Genomic DNA, 17,512 nt, shown 5'->3' on the forward strand with positions numbered 1-17,512 from the left:
ATTCAATAAAGAGACAGCGGGAAAGAAGCTGGATGACACGTTTTCCATTTGGAAGGAGGGGGACTTGCTGCTCTGTGGCTCTCTTACCTTCCTTCCTTCCCAAGAAGGCTGTTAGGCTCACAGAGAGAGCCTGAGACCTGGGCTCCAGGGCCCGTTTTCTCACCTGGGCCTTTGCACTCTCTGGAACCATGAGGGGTTGGCCTATGTGATCCCAAACTGTCTCCTAGACCTGCCATCCTGTGCCACACATGCAGATATAAAACTATAATAAAAAATAAGCACATGGGTTTCTGGAAAGAGTTTGCAAGGAAGCTAAGCCCAGGGCTGAGGTAGATGCTTCCGAATCCCTATTAAAATGGTATGTGTGCTCATACATTCATGTGTGTGTACCTGTGTGCACATGTCCGTGGTTACGGCTGGCTGGCTGGCCAGCCCCTTCCCTGCCTCCACTATGAAACCTGGACTAGCACAGTGCTGCTTTCCCAGCACCACGGCAGGTCGAGGTGGTTACACAGCAGGCTCTGGGGAACAAGATGTAAGAGAAAGCCCACGGGAGGCCATCCGAGAACAGTCCTCCTCCATGGATGAAGGGAGGATCACTCAAGGGAAAGCCTTTTGCTACTCACTCTTTTCCCTTTTCTCTTGGCCATGAGGATGTGGCGTTAGGGGCTATGGCAGGTGTTTGGCAGCCATGGGTGACAAAGAAGACAAAAAGCCAGTATGTTGTGGTATGTTAAGGAGATGAAAAGAGCTCGCATCTTTAATGAGATCGTTAAGTGGCCTAAATCACCTGTTTTTGAGACGCTGAAATAAATATGGTTTATAAATATGGTTATGCTCAAAAGGTGGTCTGTAGAGACAGCAGTGCAGGTATCAGCAGAGTCTCGTGCCCCACCTGAGACCAACTGAAGCAGAATCTGCATTTACAAAACAAATGCAACCCCCAAAACAAATGAACCAACCCGTCCAGTTGTCTGGGGTGCACATTAAAGTCACATGTATATGGAGCCATTAATTAGCTCCTGTTATACGCAGCTGAAGCACTGCTAACAGCTACCATGTATGTTTTAGGTACATACATGTGTATATGCATACACAAACATATACATATCCTTACTATACACCTATATGTGTGTATGTGGGTAAATACGTATTATTTGTACGCGGATAGAAAAATCCCGGGACACAGCTGGGCTGTGGGAATGTAAAGGGGTGGGTTGGGGAAGGCGAGCTTGAAAGTCCCTCCCAGTCCCTCCCAGTCCCTCCCCCTCCCCCTCCCCCTCCCGTCCTCCTCACCTCCTCTCCTCTCCCCCTCCCCTTCCTCTCTCGCTGGGGATTTAACCCAGGGCCTCGCTCAAGTTAGGCAACAGCTCAACCACTTAGTCACGCTCCTTTTCACTTTAATTACTTCTCTACTGTTTGGAGACAAATAATTCATCGACCTTCAGGTGAAGACCCTTTCTTTAACCGCCGAGGGAGGAGTGGCGCCTACCCGCTCTCCGCCTGGTCCAGCAGCATCAGGTAGGACTCCACGTCCTTCTGCAGCTGGGTGCCGCGCGCCAGGAGGTGCGTGCGCTCGCGATGCTGCTCCTCGGCCTCCGCCCGCACCTCGCCGAGCTCCGCCTCCAGCCGGCCCACCACGGCGCCCAGGTTCTGCAGCTCCATGTCGTGCCAGTGCTTGGCGTCCTGCAGCGTGTTCTCCAGGCCCCGTTTCTGCAAGAGAACCAGCTTGTACACCCCAGGGCCCCTGGCCGGCCTTCCGGGGAGAGGGGTGCAGGTCCTGCCGGACATCGACCCATTGCCTTACCTGTACTGGTGGGGGTCAGGGTCGCAGGGCTCCTTGGGAAAAGAGGAGGGAGGGTGGGGTTGAGCGAACGTAGGGAGGGAGAGAGAGAAGATGAAGACAGAAAAGAGAGAAGAAGGGAGGGAAGGAGGAGAGAGAAGAGTGAAATGAGCAGAAGCAAGGAGAGGGGCAGAGAGGCATTTGCAGGGGTTTCTCCTTCCAGGACCCCCGGGGGCCTGTTCTGGGATTTCTCTTCCCAGCCTGCATTGCTCAAACCCCATCTACCCTTAGGCTAAAACACTCCAGCCTCTCTGAGATCCCCCCGCTGGAGTGGGTGTGGGTGGCCTTCACCTGCTCTGCACTTTTTCTTTGGTCTTATAGTAGTGCTATCGACAGCTAAGTTAGGTACCAGTATTACAGACAGACAGGGCTGGGCCCTGGGAGCAGTCAGTGCAGAAGATGGGAGCGCGTTCCCACTGGGGCTGGAGGCCCATGCATTGAGGGCCAGGGCTCCAGGCCTCCCCAGCGGACAAGCAATATGTTATAATTGGTATCACGTGGCACAGTAAAGTCTAGACAGACATCAGTCAGTCTTCCAGGTGCGTGACTAGGACCTCCTGACACATCGCTTCCACAAAAGGTCCTGGCTCTTTCCATGTACACTTGCTACCTTGCTTCCCTGTTGGGTCGACATTACCTGAGCAGCAGTGCTTGTAATCTTTTTGGCTGATCATAGTTTTGTCCTGCTTTGAACCCACCTCTTGCTTTTGCTCTATAAAACTTCCTTTGGAAAGTGGGGTCTGGCATAACCCACTTTCCTGTCTCAGGCAGGAGCTATCTCTCCCTCAATAAAATTTCCTACTCTTAACCTCCGTTGTTCCTCAGATTTTGAGGGATACAGCCTGGCCTATCAGACATCTAGCAGGTTGGGATCACAGTATTTCCCCTGTGTCATTTGGAGGTCCTACGTCAGTAGCACATCTTTGCTGGCCCCGCTTCCTCTGCTGCATTGTGGAGGGTTCCCCACTGGCCGCCCTTGGAGCGGTGACCCTGGGTGAGCCTGGTTGGTCTCCAGCCAACTCAGGATTCTAACGCCCTCTTTAGGCTGAGGATGCCTCCTGCATTGCTGCCCCCAGGACAGCCTTCTCCCCTACACTACGGAACTGCTCCTTCGGCTTCTTCCTGGAAACACACTCAAACCAGGGTGTCCAAAATGGAGCCACTGTCTTCCTTCTGAGCCAGCTGTCCCCTCCTATTCGGTGCTTTACCTGGTAAATGTGCTGCAGCTAGAAACTAAGGAAGGATTGTCCTTGGTCTTCCTTCCCTTCTGAACACTGTCCTCACTCCCTCTGTGTAATCTGAGTTCCACCGCCCGTATGGCCTGGGAAGCTGCCACACTCACAGCCTCCTCTCTGGATGTAATGGCATAGCCTGGGGCACTTAGCACCTTTCACCCGGCATCAGCTCAGTGGCCTTTTGGTTCATCTCCCTGCTCCTACTTCTTGTTCTCCCCACACCCCTCACAGCGAGCCCATGCCTTGTCCAAAGTCCAAATCTGGGCTTGTCCGTCCTCTGCTTCGAGTTCATCACTAGCTCCCAGGGACCCTAGCATGGCGCGCTCTTCACTCACTTGCAGCAGAGCGCATGAGTGCTTCCAGCCTTGGAGTTTATTGGGCTCATGCTGTTTCCTACACGTGCTCCCCCTGCCGTCTTCCATCCCTTCCAGCACACTCACCGGCTCCCTCACAAGCTCATGCTTGCCAGGCAGGTGCTGTGCGCTGAGCTATACCCCTGGCCCTTCCTGGCTCACTGTTCCTCATTTTCAGATCCACGGTCAAGAATCACCTCCCCCAGGAAGCCTTCGCTGACACACCTCCTCCGCTACTATCACAGCGAACGAAGCTTGCTTGAGGTGTGAAGGAAACGAGTCTCTATAACCTCAGTGCACTGGGAAGGACCTGTACAGACTAGCAGCCTGGTACACACAGGTTGCCCAGGATGAAGATGCTGAATATGGTTACTTGTATTGCCCTGTCTTCCCAGGAGAATGGAAATCTTTATCTTCTCCTCTTTCCATATGCCATGTCCTGAAAACTATAGTTGGTCAATAAACACCTTTAAAAACCTGTGCATATCTATGTTTAATACTTTTACATAGTCTAAATTATAGTAGATTTATAGATAAGTATCTGGCTTTTGAATATAACACATGCAAACATAAGAATATTTTTCTAAATTGGATTCATTCCAACCTTGATGCAACAAATTTCTGTGTCCTACCCTCCAGAAGAGAGTTTTTCAAATCCCTTTGACCACTGTTGCTGAAATGGAGGATTCTCTGTCATGGTGCCATCTTGAACTGTAGTTGTAAAGCAGAGGTCATTATATTATCCTACGTAAGTCTTCTAATTCCATAGTGTGTGAGAGTGTTAAGTAGGAGTCCTAGTATAGGCACATTTCAGGAGGAAAAATATTACTAGAAAATAAATCTCTATCAATATATGGTCCAGGGTTTTGTGTGACTACGGCCCCCTGCAGGCTCCTCTATAGCAGTGAGGATGCAGAGGCTTTGAGACTCATTTGTTCCAGTCCCCTGGGATCGTCTCCTTCTGTTTGTACATGAAGTTGTTTGGTTTGTGAGTAGTTGTTGATGTTGGACTTATAACACTTGTGATTTGGAAAAACTCTTCATACAATTATGACTGGATCTTCTGTCTATGGCTTTCGCTTCATATTCGAGGTGAGTTCTCCATGCAGCTTGAGGGTTTTCCTTGATGACCTAGGGGACACAGCCCAGCAGGGCATTTGTGGGAAATCCTATCAGAGGTCCTACGTGTCTCCATCCCACCATCCAGAATCCATGGATAACTTCCACACCTAAGCCCCTGTCCTGGCAGAAAGAAAGGATGCCTGGTTATCCAGAGATGCTTGAGCTGGAGCTATTGGCCAGGCTACTGCTGCAGCTCTCAGAACCCTGGCCTTTGTTACACAGGTAGTACCAGCAACAACCTGAGTTCACAGGAACACACTCCCCAGGCCTCTGGAGACTTGATGGGACTTTCTTGCATTGCTAAGCCCTCTAGAATGTAAAATACTGACCTCCTACGACTTCTGGGCTCACATTCCATTTCTGATTTGATAACTAAACACAAAATTCATTGGTCTTCAAGCACCCTTACAGGTACTTGGCTTCCAAGACAGAAACACCATAATGGCAAAGGGGGTGGAAAATCTTGTCAGACTGACTGTGGGAGGCTTGCATGAACCGTGGGGGCCTTGTGTGTGCACGGCTTGCCCTGCCCGAGGACCACGGAGGTGCCCTGTACCAAGGCTGTTACCTATTCTGGCTCCATCTGTGTTCCTCCTCGTCTCGGCTGCCAGGGCCAGGAACAAGGACTGTGACTTAGTGGAACCTGCAGGGGACACAGCCTACCTGCTCTCTGAGTTGTGATGAAAGCCACTGCTTTCATCTTCTTGTTGGGTGCGTGAGTTCTTTTTCCATTTGTCCCAATAGGTGGGGTTTAAGCAAGGTGCCTAGGTGACTAATGATGCCAACTTGGGGCTATTGAAGTGGTGATTAAATTTTATATGACAAATAATAATAGAGGACATTATTGCCTGCTCACTCCGTGCCAGGAACGGTGCTAAGGGCTTGACACACGTTATCCAATTAACCATCCCAGTGACTTTATGAGGTAAACGCTATTCTGCTCGTCGTCCGGTAGATCACATTTCCCAAGGCAGCTGAAACAATTATCGCCATCCCACACACGCATTCTCAATGTGACCTTGCCACTGTTCCATCAAGAGAGGGAGTTTATTTTTCTTCCTGTTAAATCTGGCCGGTCTTGTGATTGGTTGGACAAGAGAATGGGGTATAAGTGACATTCAGAGACTTCCAAGCCCAGCTTGTTAAGAGGCCTGGTTTTACAGCTTCTGCACTCAGTGTCTGAGGGAAGCCCAAGGCTGTATCAGAAGCCGCACCACTGTGAGACCCCACAAAATGAGGGAACCCAAGCTGGCTATGTGGAGAGGTCACACAGAGCCACCCAAAGAGGTGCACAACTGAAGCCCCACACACGCGTTGAAGAAGCCATTGTTGGGTGTCCCAGCCCCGGGAGACACTGTAGAACAGGAGAAGAGCTGTCCTCGCTGAGCTCTGCCTGTGTCATAGAGGAAACAAGTGATCCACTGTTGTCTTAAGCCAGTAAGACAGCGGATATGAAAACCTAAATAGGTCCTTACTGGGACAAGTGAGAAAAGAAAAACTTCGAGGGGTCCCACAGCCAGTGAATAGAGGAGCCAGGGTTTGAACCTGGGTACCAGTCCCCACTTCCATAGGACTGCTGGGCCTAGGATAGTAGTAGAGTCAGACGTAGATTTTGAGGTGGATGGGGCCTTTCCAGACCTCTGTCCTCAACTCTGCCCAATTCTAGTTACCCGTTTCCCCCGCTCCCACCGTGAAGTCAGCCTTGTGACTCCCACAGTGGGGTGATCTCCTCACCAGCCACCTGCTTGCACCAAGAGCCTTCTGGTTCCCATGGTTACATTAACTCCTCTACTGAAGTCACATCGACTTCTTGGGGGCAGGGACCATGTACAATTACTCTTATGTCCCCAAAGTACTGGGCATGGTTCCTGGAGCATAGTAGGTCCTTTCAAGTGATACAGTGGGGTCAGAAGAATGTGCTTTCATGCATTCTCTCATCAGACCTTCATAGACAAACTGAGAAGTGGGGTGGATTACGACTGTCACCCTCATTTTGCAGAACAGGAAATTGTGTTTTGGAGATTTGCCCACTTACACAGGTGATAACTGGAGGAGCTGAGCCCTCCTGACTCTATTACTCTCACTTTTCTCCCCTCAGATTCTTTCCTCATCCTCCCACGCACTGGCCCAGAGCCTGTCACGAGCCGCAGTGAACTCCAGACCTCAGCTGCACAAGTATCATACTCACTGACCCTTTCACCCTCTGCTATGCACCAACACACTCTGCTATGATTGTGGGTAGGGTAGAAGTGGCCTCCTTGGAGGAGACCCCAAGAACAGCGGTGCCTCATATCTACCTAGCAGACCTTTAGTCCATGCCAGAGAACAGAGTGTGGCTAGCTGGATTATTCGTACGGTTGTCCCTTGGTCTGTGGAAGATCAGCTTCATGACTCCATGGCTACTCAAATCTGGATGCCCAAGTCCCTTACAGAAAAGGGTGTATTATTTACATGTAACCTATACTATACTTCTATATAGCTCTTAAATCTCTTTAAACTCACTCTAGAATGTGAATACCCAATACCATGTAAATGCTACATAAACAGTTGTTAAGGAATAACAATAAGAAAAAACATTTGTGCATGTTTAGTACAGGTTTTAATTTTTTTCCTTAGGTATTTGCAATCCAAGGTTGGTTGCATCTACAGATCTGGAATCCATGGCTACAGAGGGCTGACTGTAATTACTTTAATTAGTAATGATTAATAATTGCAAGAGACTGTTTGGAAACTACAGTGAGTGTGAGGAGCTTACTAGTGGGTTAGGTTGGGTTCCCCAAGAGCAGAGCCCGAGACAAGGATCTTGGAACTTATAAATAATCAGGGGATTTTTCTCAGAAAAAAGAGGACAGACCCAAGGAAGGTGCGAAGCAAGGATCTCAGCTGGAACCAGGCTACAACTCTGGAGAGTGAATTGCTTGCTTTGAAGCAAGTGGGCTGGCTTTTAAGTCCCTGTCAATCAGTCACTGTCTGAGGGCTGCAGGGAGGAGGAGGCCTGACCTCCTGGGCCAGAGTCCTCTGTTTGGCTGAGGGCACTTCTGGGGGAAGTGGGGCAGCCAAAAAGGGACAACTGTGGGTGTTTGCAGCCAACGTTCTAGCCGCGGCCAGTAGGCAACATTTTGATGGGGCACTGCAGTGTCTACTACCCTTGTTCTGATCCAGCACCTGATGGTCCTCCGGAGTCAGTGGACATTTCAGGCCCCCAAATCATATCCTGTGGGATGAGGCTCCTCTGCAAACTATGACTCATACGAATTTTACAATTTGGAGTTAATGTTAATACAAGAAATGCCAGAGCCCTTCTTGGTCCACTCACCAGTGCCCGCAGGGACTCCGTCTCGGCCTGGAGGCTCTGGACTTGGCAGGAAGTGTTGTGTAGCTCTATTCTGAGGGCCGCAGCCAGCTTCTCTTCCTGGGTCTGGGACACGCAGGCCACCTCGGAGTCTTGCTGTGAAAAGTCAGGTTTCAGGGTGAGCAGGGACAGTCCAGGCCCTGAACCCCATTCTGAACCCCACCCTTCCTTCTCCACCTTTCTAATCTATTGTCTCTGAGCAGAGGAAATTTATCTGTCAGAATTAAAAGCCCCCCTCTTCTGAGGCCCACTCACCAACTTGCATACAAAGAGTTACTTATTTTGACCATGTAATGCCTGCAGACGGAATAACAGTCAAAAACTTCCTAAATCTCCTTTCTTTCCTATGTGCTAACAAAATAGTTCACCTGTTTTCAGTTTCTTATATTTCTATCCAGAAGTACTTCAGGTACAGTCCTGTGGTGATTAGCACTGGAGGCACATCCTGAGAAGGTGGTATGGGGCTATTTAGTTGCTATGTGAACACCATAGAGTCTGCTTGTACAAGTGAAGATGGCTAAGGTGTTGCTAGGTGACATAATCTGATGGGCTACACTCCACATTCAGCCTGTGATTGAACAAAATATCATTATGTGGTACATAGCTGTATTAATAAATAGTATTTCCCCTCCCTTGCTTTGTTATAGCACTTGATATATCTTAGTAATTATTTTATATCAGTATATAGCTATTGATTACATTCTTTTCAATGGCTGCATTGCATTGCCTAGCTTGGAAGCACCATAATGTATTTAGAAGGCCCTGCTGATAGAGACTTAGATTGTTTCTAGACTTTTCTTATTATAGACAATGGTGCAGAGAATGCCCTTACATCCTCATTTTTCCCTCAAGGGTGTGCTTCTGCAAGTTAACTCCTGAGGTGGACATACTGATTTCACAGGTAAATATTTGTGATCTTGGTGAATGTTTCCAGATTGTCCTTAAGAGAACTTGTAACCCCTGCACTGCACTGACAGATGCACCGTTGCCCCCACATCCTCCTCAATCAAGGACTGCAGTCCAGTGGTCCCTCTTTCCTCAGAAAAAGCAGTGTAGTTGCAATTGTGAAAGTCTGTGCTTTGAACCCTATCTCCAGAGCAAGATGGACAGATTCTGATTCCTCTCCAGGCATCTAGGGAAGCAGGTCCTCTTTGCTGGGAAAAGGTGACAAATGAGGGATCACCCTCACTTCTTCAGTGCAGTCTGATGGAATGTCTCCTAGCCAATGATGGAGGAGGAAAAAGACCTGTTTTCTTGCGTAGGTTACTGGCTTTCTGAAATTACCATTTTTGCTGCATAATGACTACTTATTTCTAGAAGAATGAAAAAATAGTCCAATTTAACTAATGAGCTAAGAACGCCCAAGTCATGTCTCAGTCATAGAATCTTCAGTTCTTGTCCTTAGAAGGCTGCAAACAACTTCACAAAATGACCACTAAAGACTTGCGAATGGCTGCAGGAGTGCAGAAGCTGGGCCCCGCTCGGACTGGCTGGCCAAGGGCTGTGAGCTTCTGGACCAGCGTTCACCTCCCAGAGTCCCAGCCCTGCCCACAGACGACAGCAGAGGAGACTGGTAACCAGAGGATGACTCCCTTCCTGGCCACCGTGCAGCAAAGCCCACGATATGGAGGCTTTCAGAAGATTAAAGTCACACATGCATTGGCTACATCAATTTTTACATGTTAAAAATAACAGTAGCCAACACATGAGTTTGTAAAGGCCATGAGGAGTTGGATTCTACCACACAATTAACATGTTTTAGGCAGTAACTCTGAGCCAAGCACCATGTTAAGAGCTTTAAATCCAGCTTTTCCTTTTATCTTTATAACATACGAAGCAAATGCCGTCATTACCCTTGTTCTATGTGAGGAAACTGAGGCACAGAGATAGAGTGATTTGCTGAAGACCCTGGGGATGCAGCTGGAATGGACGTGCAGCAGTAGAACCAGAGGTGCCCTCTTAGCCGGGGTACAATGTGGTCGCCTCCACCAAGCCACCTGTTTCAGACCCTTGAAGTTAGAGGGGTCTTCCCCTAAGTTTAGGTGAACCACATTGTAATGTGCATTGAGTTACATGGGATCTTGTGAAAGTACAGGCTGTGACGCTGGGGGTGCTGAGAGGGCCCAGAAATCCGCATTTCCCACTCCCAGGTCATGCCTGCTTCCTGGAAGCAAAATTCTAGATTGCTACAGAAACTTACAAAACAGCCTTCCTTGCTATAGACAGAGGATAACTAAAAAGTTGATAAAATTGTAACAAATCAGTGTTTTTAAATTCTAGCAACCACTGCCTGCCAAGATCCCACATCTCACCTTCTGCTCCTCTCTGTGGAGAGGTAAGATTAATAAGAATAACGGAAGTGTGAAAGATCTATCAACAGCAAGTAGAGGCTTTGCTCTAGTTCAAGGTTGGACGAGAAAAAGTAATTCATTCAATTACTGTGAGTTCCAGTATCATTTAATATTTTATTCTTTCTGAAATCCATGTGGCACAAGCGTTGCTTGCTAGTTAATATCTTTACCTCACCTAAAGTACTACATGTTCTTTTCCTATGGCTTTTCAGATTTATGCTTTCTGATTATTATAACAACTCTATTTTGATTTCCATTTTAATCCAGTGCCTCCAGATTTCTCCTCATAGACCAAAGAGTGGGCCCCGAGGACAGGGAGGTAGGACTGTGTTTTCATGCTCAGTAGCTGTCTGGGTGTGTGATGAGATTCAAAGTATCGATCCCCACGTTTTAAAATCTGCATGGAGAGGAATGTCAACTATTCAACATGGAGGCGGAGGTCAATAAGCTGGAACGGATGGGCCCAGGATTTGAGGCCAAGACTCTCAAGTTCCAGTCGTCCTGAATTTGAATCCATTTCTTGTTCCAGAAAGCTGACTCTGATCTGGATTACATTCAGTATAGGCTGGAATATGAAATCAAGACTAATCATCTTGATTCAGCAGGAGAGAAAAATCCAGTTATACTCTTAAAGGAATTGTCAGCAATAAAGTCTCGATACCAATCTTTGTATGCACGTTTTAAACCTGTTGCTATTGAGTAGAAAGAGACTAAGAGCCGCATTTATACTACTTTGAATAAGACTATGACCATGATACAAAAACTACAAAAGCAAACAGACGTGGAGCTGTTGCCACTGACTGAAGAAGAAAAAACTGGAATAGGAAACTCAAAATCTCACATGCCACACCTATGAAGAAATGGAATTGCAAAAGGGAACTCTAACGAAGAAGAGATTAATTCCAGAGCAATACAGAAGGATGTCTTGTGAACAGTTCATGAGTAGAGGTGGGGGGTGGTCGAGGAGGAGGTTTGGTTTGAGTGGCAGGGTAGTGATGCCTTTCATAAGAGAAGGATTAAGAAGGGCAGATATTATATTAATAAAATTCAGCCAAAGGATGGAGTGGAAATAAAAGGATTTAAATATATATACATATACTTGGTTTTGTGATTTTAAGTAAGGAAGTCCCTTAATACTACTTTGTATCTGTTTTTGTATTGTTGGGATAACAGATGTTCTGGCCTATCATAAAAGAACATTTGTATATGTTAGTCTGTCATTGAGTGAATGTGCATTGGCAATTGAAATACACTATAAGCAAAATATTTGTATTATACATTATACATAGGTATATAATTTCATTTTTGAAAATACTGATGGCAGGCAGGATTCCATTATTGGTGAGACCACTAATATGTGATGTGTAGGCCTTCATGAAGTTTAATATAATATATTGGCTTTCGTGGAAAAAAAAAATCTGTGTGGGATCTTGGCTTTACTGTACAGGGGCTGAGCTGCTCATGTTTGCACTCTACCTATATTTCTGGGGCAGGAGGGTATGTTGACATTTAGAAACATGATAAAGATTGTCAAATTTCAATATCAAGTCACAACCACGTTTTTGAGAGTCTGGCTATTGGAAATACAAAGAGGAGAAGCAAAAGAGAAAAGAGCCGTCTCCAAATCTGAGCTGCTTTGCTCATTCTCAGTGCCATCCCTGCAAACAGCCTTGGGCACGACCCTGACTTGTGATGTGAGGGGAGGGTGGGCTCCTACGAAAAGGCAGAGTGTGGAGATGGACGCTCCCTGGCCTCTGAAACAGTAGGCACATCTTGAAAGGTCATGGATTCCCCCTTCCCCTCTCCATCCCTCCTTATCTCCTTTCCTTTCCTTTTATTTTTCCTTTTGGTACTGGGGATCGAACAGGGAGCCCTGGGCTACATCCCCAGCCCGTTGCATTTTATTTTGGGACAGGGCCTCACTACATCGCTCCCCTGGCCTTGAACTCCCAGTCCTCTTGCCTCAGCCTCCTGTCCGCTGGGATTATGGGCGTTTGACATCATGCCCAGCTCTAGTTCTGCTTCTTTCTAAACATGTGACCTTGAATAAGCTACCTAATCTGTCTAAGCTTCAGTTCCTGGCTCTGTACAGTGGATAAATTCATCATAGCTGCCTGGATGAAATGAGAGCATGCCTACGCAGTGCTCAGAACGTTCTTGCTGAGTGCTAACACATGTGGCTGGGACTGCTTCTCCAGGGTGTCTCACTCTCCCTGGTAGAACAGTGGCCTTTGTCTATCTCTGCGTGGCTCAACCTCCACATTAGATTGTGGGCGCCCTGCGCGCAGGGCCACTTCTTCCTTTTTACCCCCTGGACCTACAGGGCTCTGTGTACCCAGGACATGCTCAACAAACCTTTGTGAGGGTTGAGTGTGTACCAGGCACGTGCTCAGGACTCTAGAAGAGAAGGAAGAGCTACTGCGACTGGAGTTAAACCAAATCTCCCTTTCATTAGCAGCATCGGCTGCCACTGTTACTGTTATTACAGTGGTTGTAAATCACTTCACGATCACTCGGTGTTGTGTGCTGTTTAGTTGAGGAGAGCTTTGGGCAGGCAGCACACGTAACCCCCACGGCCCCTGGCCTTTGGAAGGAGGACGAATGCCACGCAGCCTGTGACACCAGGCCTCCTGAGTGGGATCACAAAGCGCGTGTCTCTCTCACAATCTGAAACCTCAACATTGGCAGAACAGCTGGCCTGGCTGGGCGAGGCCAAGTTTCTCCTTGGGTTTACACAAGAACCGCTGCCCAGTGGAGCTGCTCCCTTTGAGCGCAGGACCAACTCCCAGCCTCTGTCGAAGCTGCCAGAGGAAAACACAGATAGCAAATGGCTTTGCGGACTTGCTGCTCTCTCGGTTGAAACTAAACAAGCTCTGTTGACAAAAGCAGTAGAAGAGGCGCAGCAATTAGTTTAATTCTGAGGAGAAAAATGGATTTTTCTTCTTAAAGTGTTTCTTGGGGAATCTAAATTTTAGTATTTTTGTTCTGGTTTATTGAGATCATCCTGTCCCTAAGAAAAAGGGGCTCACCTGCTTTGTTTCACTCTAGGAGAAGAGTAAGTGTGGAATGTGGACTACGGGACTGTCACTTCTAGGGAATTTTGGTTGTTTTGCATTTGAAAATCTATTTGAGAAGTAGGGTCCCAATACTTTTTTGTGTGTATGGTATCGGGGATTGAATCAGGGCCATAACACTAAGCTATATTCTTAGCCCTTTAAATTAAAAAAAAAAAAATTTAGAGACAGGGTCTTGGTAAGTCACTAAGTTGCCCAGGCTGGGTTTGAACTTGTGATCCTCCTGCCTCAGCCTCCTAGAGTGCTAGAATTACAGACAAGCACCCCTATACCTGACTGGGTTCTTACAATTTTTATGGGCAGGATAAAAGATATCTCAGGTACATTTTGAGATCTGTAGGGTCAGGGAGCCAGGGAAGACCATCCTTTGAAGCCAAGGACTTTGTATCCTCTGCATCAAAGCAGGGCCTTACATATGCCTTGTGCTTGACAAATGGATTCTGAATGCACAAGAATGGAGCATCCTTGATTGGAGGCATAAGAAGGAGGCTACCATGCTGGGCGATCCCCTGTGTAGGTTGCTACACAGATGCTGGTTGTTGACCAGCTGAGAGTCTGAAAACACAGTCAGAAGCAGAGGGCCTGAGAGCACCCTCTGCAGTGTCAGCACACTGTCTTTAGTAAAGTAAGGAACTGGGCAAAGACGAGGCAGCACACACCTCCATGAGAAAGTCTGTTCATGTTTCCCTTTAAAAAATAGCTCTAGGGGCTGGGGATATAGCTCAGAGGCACAGCACCTGCCTGGCAAGGGCAAGGTCCTGAGTTCAGTTCCTGAGTTGCAAGGTCCTGAGTTCAATTCCCAAACTAACAAAAACCAACCCCCACACAGCTCTGTTTCTCCCCACCCCACCTCAGCTGCCCCAGTGGTGCTGCCCACCCCACCAGCATGCGGCAATGGTAGCCAAACACTGGCCTAGCTGCCTCCTGCCACGTCTCACTGGCTAGCTGAGGATGCATTCTGAAAGCTCCCAGAACTACCATAGTTTAATTAAGAAGACAAGAGACAATCTAGGAGCACATGCGAAACTTACACTGGAGAGAGTACTCATTCTGCAATACTCAGGGCCACTACAAACCATTAATAAGAAATTCAAAATCTAATAAAAATGGGCAAAAGCTATGATCTGGGAGCACACACAGAAGCCAGTATGCATGAGATCAGCATCTAAAAAGATGATATGCTCAGATTTTTATGAGAAATGCAAAATAGAGTGACACTGTAGACTATTTTTAAACTAAAGTATAGGCAGGGCACACACAGTATCGGGAGGGTGCAGAGAGAAGGCATTCTCAACTATTTCTGAAAGGAATGTAAATTGTTGCAACATTTATTGAGGGTAATTTGGCAATTTTTTTTTTTTTCGAAATTACTGAGACTGTCGTTTGCAGACCAGCAATTCCATGTCTAAGACTTTGTCTCACAGATGAATTCCAATATTTGGAAATGAAGGATATACAAATTGAGCGGCTACAACATTACTTGTAATAGCAAAAGACTGAGTCACCTAAATGCTCATCAACAATGCACAGGCTAAATAAATGCGGGGGCATCCATTAGCTAGGATGGGGGCTGGCAAGCTTTTCTGTACAGATCAGATAGTACTTTAGGCTTTGCAGGCCATGTGGTCTCCGGAAGCGGTGTGCAGCTCTGCTGATACAGTGCAAAAGCAGCCATGGATAATATGTAAAGGAATGCATGTGGCTGTGTTTCAGTAAAATTTTACTTGCAAAAACGTGCAGTGAGCCACTTTTGACTTATGGGCCATTGTTTGTGGCCCCTTGTGGTGCAATATCATGCAGCTATAAAGCATCATGCTCTGAAGAGCATGTGAAAGAGAGAGAATATGTAAATATTTCCTTGTATATGGGCATGAAATATCTCTGAAAGGATAGGTAAAAAAAGTAACATTCATTCGCCCCCAAAGCAAAGAACTAGGTGGCTGAGACATGGGTTTGATGACACTTTTTACTTCTGAATTTTGAACAAAGTATTTTTATCTATTAAAAAATAAAACAAAAGTGAATTTAAAAGGATAGAAGAAAACTGGGGCTTTGGCAGCGGCTGCCCTGCGATGTGTGTAAGTGTGGGAATGCTAAGGGATCCCCTCCGGTGCCTGCTGTGACCAGGGCAGCCCAGCCATACGTGGTGGATTCCGTCCGCAAGCTGAGGGTTCTGTGTGCACACTGCGGAGCTGGACACAAACAGCATGAGGGCTCTGTCCCTTCTGTGCTCCTTGAAAGGGGCCCTTGCAGTTGGCTAATATGGCAATGTCACATGAGGCATCTTGCAGACTAGAGTCAGAGTAGCAGAAAAATCCATTTTGAACCAACTGCACAGATCCTAGAAAACATTCACTCTTTTTGGTGAAAGCAAGCCAGGAAAGGTAGAGTAGACTACATGAAATGTTTGCCTTTCTAGGGCAAATTGTACATAAGTAAGGGTAACAGAGATGCACTCTCCAATATTTCTAGTGTCTTCACTGGAAAGCCTAGAACTAAACTGTCTGATACTGTGGCCACTAGTCGTATCTATATCCTGAAATAAAACTTAGATAAAATTAGATAAAGACAAAATGTCAGTTCCTCAGCCACCTTTCAAGTGCTGTACGACCATACATGGCTGGTATCTGCCATCCTGATTACTGCACAGACTGGGGGATATTTCCATCTTTGCAGAAATGTCTAGTAGATGGCTTGCTTAGATGATCTCTAGTGTCTCTTCTGGCAATCAGACTATCAAAACCAGAAAAGTCACCATTCATTTCAATCTACTCAGCCCTCTCCATTCTCGATAGCCGGTCCCTGAGACTGGTGAAGGACAGTGCAGTACAGATAGAGCTCCTGACCTCAGATGCCTGGAGCTGCCCCACTGCAATTCCAAATCTCCGATCAGAGCAAGGGCTGTGAGTGAGCTGTTTGTCATGGGGTTCCTGCCCCTTCGGGACTATTCAGGGGGAATATTGTCCATGGCGTGATACTGTGTTATAACAAGAAATATATATTTTATATATTTGGCCTTTGTTTCTGGCTCCTAGCCAGAGCTCCTAGGAGTCTTTGTAATTTCCTAAGTGACAAGAGCCCTAGGAGTTTTGTTATAATTGATTTTTGTCTTCAACTCCTGAAATAGCTTCAGAGTGAAAACGATGAAAGTAGTGTCTTTTCTGGTCATTCATGCAAACCCCTTTCAAGCACACCTGAGTTGACGTGAAGGAGGTGTCTTAGGAGCCCACCTAAGGATGAGGTACTGGTTGCTAGGGAAACTCACTCACTGTGTGATCTGGGGAGAGAGGGACTGCATCAATTAAAGCAGACTCTATCTCCGCTGGTGATTCAATTAATCATGTCTAGGAAATAAGAGTCACCGTACCCCAGGGGCTGGGGATTTAGCTCAGCGGCAAAGCGCCTGCCTGGCAAGCGCAAGGTCATGAGTTCGGTTCCTGGTACCGGAGAAAAACCAAAAAAAAAAAAAAAAGAGTCACCGTACCCCAGTTGACATTTGGAGAATTGCTTGATGTGGAAGAGACCTACACATTTGATATGTTAAATGAAAATTATAGGTAGTCACTGTTTTGTAGAAAACTCCTACGCTTAGCCCCAGCTGACCAGGTTAAAAATCAAAATGGAGTCACTCATGCCAACGTTCCACATCACTAAGCTGTTTTATTCTCTGAGAAATTAGGATTAGAGAGATAACAACCAAATTTTCCATGGAGGCTGGTAACCAACTGGCTTGAGAATGATGGCGCCTTCAGCTTTAATCTTTACACAAGAAAGATGAAGTTCCTGATGCTTCCCAACTAGTTACAATGCTTTTATATTTTTCGGTCTCCCTGTCCTTACCTTGCAAGTAATTTTGAAATGACCAATCTGCTTTTTTGCCTTTGTTTCTGCTTTCCTCAACCCTTTTCTGTCTGTAAAACCAACCTCTTCTGCTCATTGTAACTCAATTGCCTGATTCTGGAATTGAAAAGGTGATTGGTATCACCACACTAAATTGTAATTTTGTTCTTTGACAGGAGTAGTGCCAGAAGTGTGTGAGAGCCTAGAAAAAATACTTTTCTTGTGTTTTTTTCTTTTTTTTTTCCTCTTGTACATGGCTAACCAGGAGGTCTAGAGAGTGGCAGGACATGATCTGCACGAGGCAACCTCAACAATTGTACAAGAAGGAAGCAGACTGGAACG

The 17,512-nt window shown here is 46.7% G+C and overlaps 1 protein-coding gene across 1 annotated transcript in view; it reads right to left on the reverse strand.

Moving 5' to 3' along the window:
• Positions 1 to 1,488: 1,488 nt before the first annotated feature.
• Bfsp2 (beaded filament structural protein 2, phakinin) overlaps positions 1,489 to 17,512 on the reverse strand; it is a 61,801-nt gene continuing 45,777 nt past the window's right edge. Inside the window, exons 5-6 of the mRNA XM_005406819.1 lie at positions 7,870 to 8,001; positions 1,489 to 1,713 (exon numbers count right to left, since the gene is read on the reverse strand). Of these exons, the coding sequence (XP_005406876.1) occupies positions 1,489 to 1,713; positions 7,870 to 8,001 (357 nt within the window). The remainder of the gene's footprint in view (positions 1,714 to 7,869; positions 8,002 to 17,512) is intronic.

The sequence above is a fragment of the Chinchilla lanigera genome, unplaced genomic scaffold (assembly GCF_000276665.1).
Source record: "Chinchilla lanigera isolate Chin_1 unplaced genomic scaffold, ChiLan1.0 scaffold00100, whole genome shotgun sequence".
Taxonomy (NCBI): domain Eukaryota; kingdom Metazoa; phylum Chordata; class Mammalia; order Rodentia; family Chinchillidae; genus Chinchilla; species Chinchilla lanigera.